The 12,485-nt window shown below is 29.2% G+C and overlaps 1 protein-coding gene across 5 annotated transcripts; it reads right to left on the bottom strand.

Moving 5' to 3' along the window:
• Window positions 1–41: 41 nt before the first annotated feature.
• On the bottom strand, window positions 42–11,763 carry LOC107455551 (uncharacterized). 5 transcript variants are annotated; one of them, XM_071185952.2, is made up of 2 exons: window positions 11,698–11,763; window positions 42–6,057 (listed from the first exon to the last, which is right to left on the bottom strand). In XM_071185952.2, exon 2 carries the CDS (start codon window positions 6,010–6,012, stop codon window positions 2,701–2,703), a length of 3,312 nt encoding a protein of 1,103 aa, XP_071042053.2. In that variant the 5' UTR covers window positions 6,013–6,057; window positions 11,698–11,763; the 3' UTR covers window positions 42–2,700. The 5 variants fall into 5 exon arrangements, 4 of the variants coding, with proteins under 4 accessions (XP_071042053.2, XP_015928645.3, XP_015928643.3 ...); XM_016073159.4 differs by having other exon boundaries at window positions 11,241–11,758; XM_016073157.4 differs by lacking the exon at window positions 11,698–11,763 and adding an exon at window positions 10,907–11,139.
• Between the last annotated feature and the right edge of the window lie 722 nt (window positions 11,764–12,485).

Genomic DNA, 12,485 nt, shown 5'->3' with positions numbered 1-12,485 from the left:
GCATTGCTTATATGTTTGCTATGATTTATTGAAAATGTACATCACTTTATAAATAATTTTATTGTAAACAATATTATACACAACTTAGTTATGATACACTTTGATAAACAGTAATAAAAACATTCAACATAATTGAAAACAATAATTATGTGGGAATAATTAAAAACTTTGAAAATGCATATCAAATTTTTTCTAACTAATAATGCTTCAATTAACTTAATTAAACAGTTGACTAGATTTAAATATTAATTCAAAGTAAACAGCAAGACTGTGTCAAATTTATGTTAAACTTGCAAAGCAAAAAAGATAGTTTTTAATTTTGTAATTTGACAGAAAAATTATTTCAGTAATAAAATAAAAACAATCATTTTTTAATTTTACACAAATTGGCTATCAAATCCTGCAAAGGCAACACTAAAGAGTTACGATAATATTTGGAAAAGTTTACTTCAGAATGTATATAGACATTCAATTTCAACGATTCTAAGCTGTGAAAACATGAGTTGGTGAACATAAAAGATATCTTAGACATTCCTACACATTTTTACTTATAACTTATTTTTTATGAACTCTGATATATTTGATAAAAACTGCTTCAAATATTTTCTTGACAATAAACTTTAACAAACAAAATTAAAAACAGCTATAAAACAGAAGAATTTGTTAAACTTAACAAAACCCATTATCATAGATAATCGGCATTTACTTTGTAGGGAGAAGAATTCCGTTAAGAGTTTTCATTGATTATGAGATTTAAATAAGTTTTTCATTGTTACAAGTTTTAACAAACAAAAATTGCATAAATCAAACTCAATTTCATATTTCAACCATATTTATGTAAGCGATCAATTTATAAGTTAGTTAACAATAATGACAAAATTAATTTTGAATTGATTTAAAATAAAAAAATCTTAATAGATTTTTTTTTATTTTTTTAAATCTGCAAATTTCAAACAGAAATATTTTATGCTTGCAATGAATGTATTAGATACAGGTAAATTAAATATGAATTTTTAATAGCATGTGCATTTTAATTACAAAATTATATTTCTTTACCCTTGGACATCAAAAAAATGTTCACTCCGTAACTTTTTGTTTTTGACAAGCAAACTAATTTTTCTCTCTTATACATTATTAATGCGTGAAAAAACATTTTCAGAAATTTATAAATTAGTCAGGACAGAGGACAAAAATTTATATAATCTCGAACCAAAGAACTTCAATAAAATTAAAAATATGTGTTTAAGATATAAAAAAAAAATTAGAAATTTGCTTAAGTATCACTGGGTTAATTAATAGAATTTCAAAAAAATAAAATGTTACTGAAAAATATAAAAAGTATGTATAAAAAAATGTGTCAAACAGTCAAAAAATTATGAGACAACAGAAATTTGTGAAAATACCAGAGAGTTAAGAACCTTATTATATTAAATTTGCATTTAAAATCAAACTGAAAAATAAGTTTTGAGAAACATTCCTAGAAATTACAGAACTTCAATATGTTAATCAGATCACAAAGATATGTATGCATATATATATTTTTTTAATATGAATCATTGACATGCTGTAAATAAAAGATAAAACTCCTGCCCGTCATTTTAAAACGAATCAAATCTTTAATGATAGACAAATGGAAATACCAATTTTTCATTTAAAGAAACTTATTCTAATTATCAACTAATTACATTTTTAACCCAATCAGGATCTTCGACAGGAGAAAGCACTTCCCGAGGCACGCACATTTTAAGAGTATGCATACTAAATTGATATTATGCCTGTGTGATCTTGGGTTGCACGATTCAGAAATACTTGTTTGATATATAATACAGTGAAAGGTGAATTGTACGACGATGATCCTCATCAGGCTCAGTTCAGGTTTTGTACAATCCAAACTAATCCTTGCATTTCTTGTTCTACAAATAAAAAAGTGCACTAAACTGATAATATTAAACACTTTTGTTTTCTGAGGCCAACAGAAATTGAATTTTGGCTCTAACCTTATAAATTTTAGCTGATTTGAATTTCCTTTCAGTTACAGAATTAAGGTTTTGGATATAAACTTTCTTTTCTTAAAAATTTCATTCCCATTTTAAAAACTAGTTATTCATCAATTGATCTATACAACATTTTCAGCGATTTGGCAAGTCAAACAGCAACATATTTTTTTACTAAATTTTTTTCTTTCTTTAAGTTATTTATTATTTCCTAAGGGCCCACAGCAGATAGCAACAAAATAACAATGTTAGAAGAATTCTAAAGTAGCTGAAATAAAGTATATAAAACATACAGTGTATTTACTATGATACTGTGAGATTAAGTTGTAAAAACCATTCCTGCACAGGTTATAATAATATTAAAAAAAAGACTGCAGTACTTAAACACTGTAATTAGATTAACACATTTGAGCCATCATGTAGAGAAATCCATAACATTAAACTAAAATGTAGAAAATAGATGATTTTGTTAATAATACATTTTGATAAATTGATTTTAAGATAATTTTCCTTTTTCAAGTTCTAGTATTAAAGTAATTAAAATAATTAAATTCGATAAAGTTCACCAACATAACCAAACGCTCTAAATTGATTTTAGACACTTGTGATTGGCTCATTTCATTCTTAACAGACACACCATATCTAAAAATGAATTAAAGTCAAAAAAGTCTATGTGAAGTTAACCAAGTACATAATATACAAAATATTAATTGCCACTTTTCTCATAAGTAATTGCAGGGTTTTTCGTACGAACACTCAATCCTGAATTTGAAGCAGGCACAAGTCCTATTATTAATGGAGCCGATTCCCTTCTGCTTGTATTAGAATTCAAGTCCTTTTTTGGAAACCATTCACTTATCAGTTTATCTTTCTTGGGAGAAGTTTTTTCAGGGTACTGATTCAATGATTTTTTTATGGTTTCAGCAGAAGTGGGTCGTGGAGGTGTAATTTTAATCTGTATTGAGCTTTTTGCATAGGCTGTGGATCTAGTAACTAAGCTTGTCAAACTTTTCTCCTCGGGTGATTTGATGGATTTAATTTCTATTTTACGTGGCGAAGAGCGCAGTGGACATGCTTTATTGGAAGACTGAGATTCTGTCGGAATCGTTACTACTGACTGGGCGGATGATGAAGGTAGTTTCTTAGAGAGTATTATAGTAGTGGGGTTATTAGTAGTAACAGATTTATAATTATTGAGGTCTTTTTTAAAATCAGGTACATTGCTTTTTTGTATAAAACTGATTGACTGGCTTTTCTCTTTCTTGGAATCGTTAGCTTCTTTTTTAGAATCCAAGCAATGGCTTTTCTCTTTCTTCATTTCATTGATGTCCTTTTTAGTGTCAATATATTGTATCTTCTTTTTGTTTTCACCGGCTTCTTTCTTATTGTCTATACTCGAGGATTTGTCCTTTCTGGAGTCTGAATCTTTTTTGTTGTCCAGACTTAATTTTTTGACAGATTGGGTGAATTTCTTTTCAATAGGTCTCCCAATATTTTTCTTCTTTTTTATTTTTTGTACTGCACTATGTTTTTTAACATTTCCAGGTGAATTAATTTTAGAAGTTTGGCTTTGCTGGTGAAAAACAGGTTTTTTAGACAGCCAGTTAGACCCTAAATTTTGTACATATTTTTCTACTTCATCTTCAGAAATATCGTGAAATTTCTGTACATGAAACCAGCACTGGGATTTATTATAAGCTTGGTATTCACAAATAACGCATCTAAATCTTGTCCATCCAACATGTATGGCAACATGTCTTTTTAAATTTGAATATGAGGAAAAATTTTTACCACACTTTAAGCAAGTCAAATTCTCAACATTCATTATATTTGAAACTTTCTTTTCTAAATTTTTTGTAGTACTCTTCTTAGCAGCAGGAGGAGTTTTAGTGTTATTCACTACTTTATTAACAGACCTCCATTTCAAAGTTTGACTATCGATAAAATCTTTGTGCATTAGTTTTTCAGCCTTTCTTTTAGGCCTAATGCTTATTTTTAAAGCAGGGTCAGTCTGAAGTCTTAGAGATTGAATTTGTTTATTAGTTTCTGATTCAATACTCTGCCTTTTTTGAGCTAATGACAGAAATGAAATCAAGGGAGGACTTGTTGGAGGAGACTGAGCTGCCAGGTCAACTGTCTCTACTTTAATTGCATTCATAATGCAGAACTTCTCGTGGCTAACTTGGGATGATTTTCTTCCAAACACTCTGCTACATTTAGAGCATTGGTGAAAGTTGACATTTTTGTTAAGCTTAATTATTGTTTTAATAGCTGGTGCTGTAGAGCCATCACTTTCAGATGTCACTAATTCATGCTTTGTCTCTGGTTCAAGCTCTTTTTTTACCTCCATTTTATCAATAGATATACCATCTTTAGAAGAAATAGTGTCATCAACTTTCTTCCAAATACTCTTCTTTTTTATAGTATCACGTAATTTGTTAATCTGATCCTTTGTCTTGTTATGAATGGAAACTAAATGTCTAGTTACTCCATAAATTTGTACGAAGTAAGCCTTACAAAGAGGACAAGGATAATAGAGTCTTTTTTTCGAATGAATAGATAGCATATGAAAATACAGAGTTTTCAGAGATGTGAATATAGTATTGCACGTGAGACATTTTAGTTCCTGTACTTTGCAATCATTACGAGCCAAAAGTCTCTTTCGTCGTGTTAGATGATGAAACTCGGTTGATTTTATTACGTTTTTATTGTTTGCACTATCAGTTTTCTCTTGAATTGGTTTTGCAGGACTTAAAGCATCTTTCTTTAAAACTAGAATTAATTTTTCATTTTCTGGTTTTTGATCAGTGGGACTTTTTATTGTTGGGGTACTAGACTGTTTTGGTTCAGCTTTCTGAAAAACAGCATGAGGATTGCCATCAACAGTTTTTAAAATAAGCTTTGGAAAACAAACTTTTTTCCCAGATGCATTAGTGATTTTCGTCAATCCGATATTCTCAGTTTCTAAATTCTTTCTGAGATCATCAAGAACAACTGAATTTTTAATCTGAAGAGTTTTGGGTTTGGTAAAAATTATCTTCTTCGTTGGTTTTACACTTGTTTTTGATGCATTATCAGCTTTCACTTCAGTCGAGTTTTCTTCAAGTGGATTATTTTCCTTTATAATCTCTAACTTCGATTCATTTGATTTAGAGATTTCATCATCCAATTTTTGTGATTCGTTTTCTTCCTTGATATCCATATTTTCTTGTGTCATTGCTTTTTCTTGAAAATCATTGGCATTGCTATTAGTAGTTTCCATTTTGACTTCTAAATCAATTTCATTTTGAGCACCTACTTTCACTATGGCTGAATCAATGTTGATGATTTCAAAATTATCTATTTTCTTAGCTTTTGGTTGGGACTCAACAGATTGCGAATTAATCAATTTCTTTTTCTTTTCTGCCTTTTGAGAATTTTTATCTCTAGTCCTTCGTGAAATCATAGAATGCTCAGATTTCTTAACTTCAGTGGTTTTTTTATCCATCAGATCTTTAGATTTATTCCCTTTACTCATAATTGATGACTGTTTCATTTCACTGTCGATTTTCGATACATCTTCCACAACAAATACACTTTTGTCATTTCCCAAATCTGTTTTAACTAAATCAACAGTGCATTTCAACAACTTAGGAGTTGTTTCTTGTTCACTGGGAGTTTCAGGTTGAATGATTACTGCTTGCTCCTCTTCAAAATGATCAAACAAAACCATTTCTTCACATAAATGTTTTTTACAATAACATCTTTTGTGATACAACAAATTTGCCAGACTTCGGAATAAATTTGCGCATACTTTACATTCATATATGATATTACACTCGTTTAGTATGACATCTTTAACTTCCTTAGTGGCATCCTGCAAACATTTTAATATTTGTTTCACATTTCTTACCCCTGTATACAAAGGATGTTGAAGAACTGAATGGTCCAAATCTTCAAAAGCACAACAGCCATTTTCTTCATTTTTATTGGATGGATCTCCACTCCCAGAATTAACTTTTGAAGATCCACAAGGCATGATGCTATGTAAATTGAAACTAGGTTCTTCTAAATCTGATGGTGCCTAAAAAAATATACAATTATGATATAAATAATTTAAGCATTAAAAAGATTATTAATTGTTATTCCTATTTATTACTTTTAAAAAATGAATTTGTAATCTCGTACATATTTAAACTTGAACTACTAATATATATAGATATATATATTACCCATGAAGTTGGCCTTTATTATCGTGTACCAAATTATTCAAATATAAAAAAAAATAAACAAAACCTCAGTAAATTGACTATCTATTATATCTGTTAATCACACTTAAATAAAGAGATTTTTTTTGGGGGGGGGGGGGAGAGAATTACGAGAAGTCAATGTCGACTGACCCTTTTATTCATGTTTGCAATGAATCAAATTTTTTAATGAACTGAGCTCATTAAAGATTTGAAATATTATAGTTTCAATCCATTGGCTTCACGAGCATCAATATTTTTGAAAGCAAGGAGGGCTAAATTGAAATACTTTGTTACAATAAGTTCCCTTAACTCCACATATTAAAAAAAAATTCCTTCACCTGCTAAATAATTAAGTATTTTTATTTTTGAAGTATCATTTCAGACGTTTGACACAATTGTTAAACTGCAATGGTAAAATACCTGGAAGAGAATTTCTTACATTGCAAACAGTTTCCTGTTCTGTTGGCATTGCCCATTTTATGTATGGGAAATTTCTGTAGCTGGATTATAAACAGTATACATATTATAGGGGCACCAAAACATTTCTTTGCCCAGGGGCCCTGCATGGCACTAAGACAGCAAGAAATAAGTTAAAAAATTTGCTAGAAAAGTAACATTTTTGTGCTTTGGAAATAAACAGGTTGGAGATTGGTGGGTGTCCCGATACAATACCTAGAGGTAAAATTCTGAAATTAAAATGGGTAGATTAAAATCATATTAAACGTATAGAAAATCTCATTAACATAAACAATAATGAAAATATCATTCTCTAAAAATTTATCCTTAGCATAATGTTGTGATTTCTAGAATTTATTTGCTTATAATTTTTCACTTAAGTTTAAAGTTCAAATTTTATACAATAGAAACTTTATTATCTTTTCTTTCATAACAATCGAAGTTAATTAAAATAATTGGCAATTTTCATGCACTCTTTTAAACAAACTTTGCAAAATTGCATTGTCCTTTTAGAATAGGTGGAACAATTTTAGAGCTATTATGATTTAACCAATAACTACATCAATTTATTTTACATAGATATTTTTTCAGATAATGATATGTAACATTTAAAAATTACTTATTTATGTTTATTTAAAGTGATACTTGAGTCACATTATCAAATAAATTCAAACTTTAAAAAAAATAATAAAAAAAATTTCACTGGTTTAAACTGCATTAAACTAATATACTTAAAATAATGACACATGAATTTTTTTTTGTTTATTAAATACTTTATTCACTGTATTGGTTTTTTTGGATCATGATTTAAAAATGAATGTGAAGATGATGTCTGTTAGACACAATCTTATTGGGCAAATATAACACATAGTACGATCCAGTTTTTCTTTTCGATTTTTCAGATATCTTTGATTGTCATCTACATTAAAATTAATAAATGAATTTTTTTTATTTGTTATAAATATTTAAGCTATATATTTTACTAAAATATAAATTTTTAATCCTATATCAAAATAGATAAGTTAAGCTAAAAAATTTTTACAAAAATCTATGCACTCATTGAAATTTTTTTTTCTCACGAAATTTCTTTAAAGAAAATCTGATAATGTCAAAGATACTGTAAACATATTATGAGAAAAAAATACTTAAATTTTTACTTTAATTTGTGCATTTAATCTCAAGAATCAGAAGATTTTTAAAAATGTAATTTCAAATGTGTTGGAATTTAACACATACCAAGAAAGAAAGTAATTTCATTAGCTAAATTTAATTAATGCAGCAATAATTAATTTTAAAACTAATGCAGCAATTTAATTAAAATAAATTTTAAAACTAGGAAAAGAAATAATAAAAGTATCAATAATTTAAAACACTTTTTTTAATCTTTATTAATCAATGTAATGCCTGATGTTTTTAGGCAAAGTATGAAATATTAGAAGTATTACATACTTTGCCTAGGCATTATATACAATGTCGGATGCTATTTAGGCAAAGTATGAAATAAACGTCCTAATGAGGTTTTTATGTAAATGATGTGCATGTTACTGTGAATGACCGAAATCGGTGATTGTTGACTTTCACTGGTGAATGTTGACAATCACATAGTCGCTTTGGTGAATGTCCGAAATATTTATTACATCCGATTTGATATTAATTTATTTGTGGATATAATTACATTTATTCGATATTTTAATACTTACTGATGATAGATAAGAAGAAACATCAGTGTTTGGAGTATCGGGCAAATATATACCGGGCAGTGGCCCTTGACCTTATATTTGCCAGACACTCCAAACACTGATGTTTCTTCTAATCTATCGTCAGTAAGTAATAAAATATCGAATAAATGTAATTATATCCACGAATAAAATAATATCAAATCCGATGTAATAAATATTTCGGACATTCACCAAAGCAACTATGTGGTTGTCAACAACCACCGATTTCGGTCATTCACAGTAACATGCACTTCATTTACATAATAACCTCATCAGGGCGTTTATTTCATACTTAGCCTAAATAGCATCCGGCATTATATATAATATCCAGGCAATGGGTGAAATATGAGTCATTTCATACTTTGGCGACTAGTTTTAGGCATTAAATATAATGCCGGATTTCATACCTTGCCGGTAACATATACAAAAAATCAGCTGATTTAAGCAAACCCTGCCCATGGGTGGTTACGAATGGTCTCGATCTGTGATATATATAAATTTTTAGTTACCAGAGATGGAAATTTAGTGGTTTAACAGGACCACCTAGATATTCATTTAGTGAACAAAAAAATTAATATGATAGAAAAATTTGAGAAAAAAAATAATGAACTTTACAATTGCATAATTCATGTTATCAGGGGTCTGTCTAGGTTTTTCTGAGAGGTACCTATTTTGTGAAAATTTAGACATAATTTGTGAAAAATTAAAAATTATATTAAAAAATCAACACAAAAATATGATAAAAATATGAATTTATCGTGTCTTAAGGGATACAAAAATAAAATTTTAAGAAAAGTATTTTGTGAAACTACCGTTTTTCCTAAAGTTGATTTTGTGAAACTACCATTCTTCCTAAAATTGAATTTGTGAAGGTACCGCTAAACGGTAGTAAATTCGGCCTGGACAGACCCCTGGTTATGGTACTCATCAAAAGTTATTAATTGCCAACTATAACAGCCTAAAAATAATTAGGTTTGTTAACCTCATAATGATTGAAGATTAAAAAAGAAGTTTAAATCATAATAGTAAATAGATTCAACATACAGATTAAAATACTAATACCAAATAAATAAATAAATGAGGAAAACAGAGAAAATAAAGACTAACAAAATATTATATTAAAAATTATCTAAAAATTCTTAATAAAGCAAATTCTAAAAAAGCAAAAAATTATATTTTTTTGATGAACAATTGTTAGTACATGAATGCAAAGTACAGCACACCATGTAAATTCTAACATTTAAAATTTTTTGAACCAGGCACTTTTATTCATTCCATTTCAAAAATCTTTAATTGAAAACAAACCTTTATGTATAATAAAACTAGTACCAAATTATTTTTATTTTTTTTCAAATGCATGGATTTTAATGTAAAAAAAAAATTTTTTTTAAGTTACTATTTTGTAATTTCAACACATATTTCAAGGCGACAATTTTGTTGCTCATGCGTATCATTTTGGCTACAATTTGTTGCAATGTTGCCATACTGGCATCAACTCTGAATATATATACTACTTTTAGTTTCACATGTCACTTTTCATAACTCACCAAAACTTGGCAATTACTTTAGCATAGATCATAATAGGGAATTATTCCCAAGTTCTTCAGCAAATTGGGAATATTTCCGCATTGTGATCTGTTGCATCAACTACTATTGCCAAGGTACCAAATAGATTTTAAACTTGCAAAAAAATTTTAAAAAAACATATAGTTGCTGGGGGTAACTTCGAGTTACACTTTTCTAGTTGGTCCCTTTCTGTGATTTTTTTTTTTAGTTTCTCGGGGTGTGCTGCCTGGAAATTGCCAAGACTTGGCAACTATTCTGCCACAGATTATGATACAGAAATCTCCCCAGCAAAACATAACAATAGGAAGGAGAGTTGTAACAAAAAAATTTTTTAAATGACTTTTTGTCAAAAAGAAATTTTGCCTGAATAAATACTAAGAGCTATAAACATTTCAATCAAGCTTTTTAATATGGATACTTTTCATAAATATAGTGTATATAAAATTTTATTTTCAGATCAATTTTTTTATTAATGCATTGAGAATGCAAAGATAAAATTTTCTAAAATTAGAAATAAACACAAAAGGTTGAGAAACCACACACACAAAAAAAATCTTTAAGCTGAAATTTAAAACATCAGCTGGAAATTTTAACACTAATATAGAAATGCTACAAAAGATTGTTTTAAACTAATGTCTTAGGTATATATACAGTTATTTCAAGTGAGTCTTCTTAATTTATTGCATAACTATTTTATTAATTTGAAGGCGAGATAAATAATTGTATTTACAAAAATTGAATTTTAGCGAAAGCGTTGCGATAAAATCGATTAAACTGTATGCCAAATTCTCAAGGTCCCATAGGAAGAGACGCTCTTCGACTGCTGGGCTTATCCTCGCAGAGTTATGAACAAAGAAAAACAAAACATTTTTACTTTTTTACGATTTTTATGCAAGACACTTAAGTACTGCTAAACATTTAAAATGTAATATTATTGGAAAACCTCATAATGCGAGATGATCATGAAATAAAGGAGCACATCTCCAGAATAACTGCTAACGGTACGATTTCCTGCAAAATTAAATTTAAAACAAATTTGCTTAGTTATAAAATGCATAGCCTTTTTTAAAGACGTAGGATGACATAAAATGCATACAATATTAAATTTTGTAAGTAATTTTGTGCGAAAAAGAGCCGCCACACAGGAGGGACCACTAGGAGCAGAGCCATCAAGTATGTATGATTGAGGCAAACCATCAATTTAAATTACTAAAATAGCTAGAATAACTTGGAAATATTAAATTGACAAAAGGTTATCATTATACAACTGCACTTACGCCATAAAAATAGCTTCAAAATAACATTTCAGAGCTCCTCCATTTTGGGCTGGCTCCCCGAAGTTCGATCTTCCAGCACACGTCAGACAGACGGCTGAATTTCAGCGGTCAGCTGTGATTCGATTTTGCTGGTTATAAGTGTCACTAATATTAGTTTGGAATATGAAACACTTAATAAAACCCCAAAATTATGTTAATTAACGCTAATTATAACGCACGACTAAGTACTTCATTGCAACTCCGTTATATTTATATTGAATCGCTGGGTAGAAAAACTAGATGGCGCTCCAAGGAAGACCACGGAGAAAGAGAAATTTACTCCCTTCAAGATGACAATGAAAGGACTACTAAAGGAATCAATTTATATGTTTTGAATGAACTTTTCTGTGGAAAAGCAAATGAAATGTTTTGCAAAAAATTTTTCTTGCTTTAAACTAGCAATTAAATAACATTTTACCACATAAAATACTTTTTAGCGTCCTTCAAATTTCCAGAAGCAGTAAGAGTAGTAGTACTTTAACTGCCCTTAAAAATTTTAAAACTTAAATGAAAATTTTTGTTTTACAACTAGTCCATTCACTTTAAATAGAATTTAAAAAACCAAAGTTAAACCTTTTTCGTGCATTTCATGAATTGCGCATGGAAAATGCTAAAAGTTTTAATTGATTCCTTTTGGTTGTATAAACTACACCTTGAGCTAATTGAATTCTAAGGGTAGAATTGTCTCTAATTTCTCAAGTTATAACTCATGCATTCAGTTTGAAATAGAAAGTAGTGAATTTGATACCGAATCTTATCAATTATGCGTCGAAAGCATCAAGATACAATATCTCTTTTCTCCTATTATTGTATCAATATGAGGTTCATTCGTACACACAAATGAGTCGCATATGCGTCACTGTATTTGCGTCGAAGAACTTAGAAATATCAAGTATAAAGCCTAATTTAAACAGAAGCAAATATTTTGTTGTTTTTTCACAACATTCATTGCTTGATTGATTTGATTTGTTCATTTACGCCGCACTAGAGCTGCACAATGGGCTATTGGCGACGGTCTGGGAAACATCCCTGAGAATGATCCGAAGACATGCCATCACAATTTTGATCCTCTGCAGAGGGGATGGCATCCCCGCTTCGGTAACCCGTCGACCTGCACGCGAAGTCGAGCACTTTACGGTAGAAGTGCTCGACATTCATTGCAAAATGAAGCGAGTGAAGAAAGTTATTTCATCAAATATTCATTAT

Source organism: Parasteatoda tepidariorum, chromosome 5, assembly GCF_982258835.1.
Source record: "Parasteatoda tepidariorum strain Cologne lab strain chromosome 5, Ptep-v5.0, whole genome shotgun sequence".
NCBI classification, from domain to species: Eukaryota; Metazoa; Arthropoda; class Arachnida; order Araneae; family Theridiidae; genus Parasteatoda; species Parasteatoda tepidariorum.
Note: the sequence above shows the minus strand (reverse complement) of the source record. Positions and strands in the feature narration are given on the sequence as shown.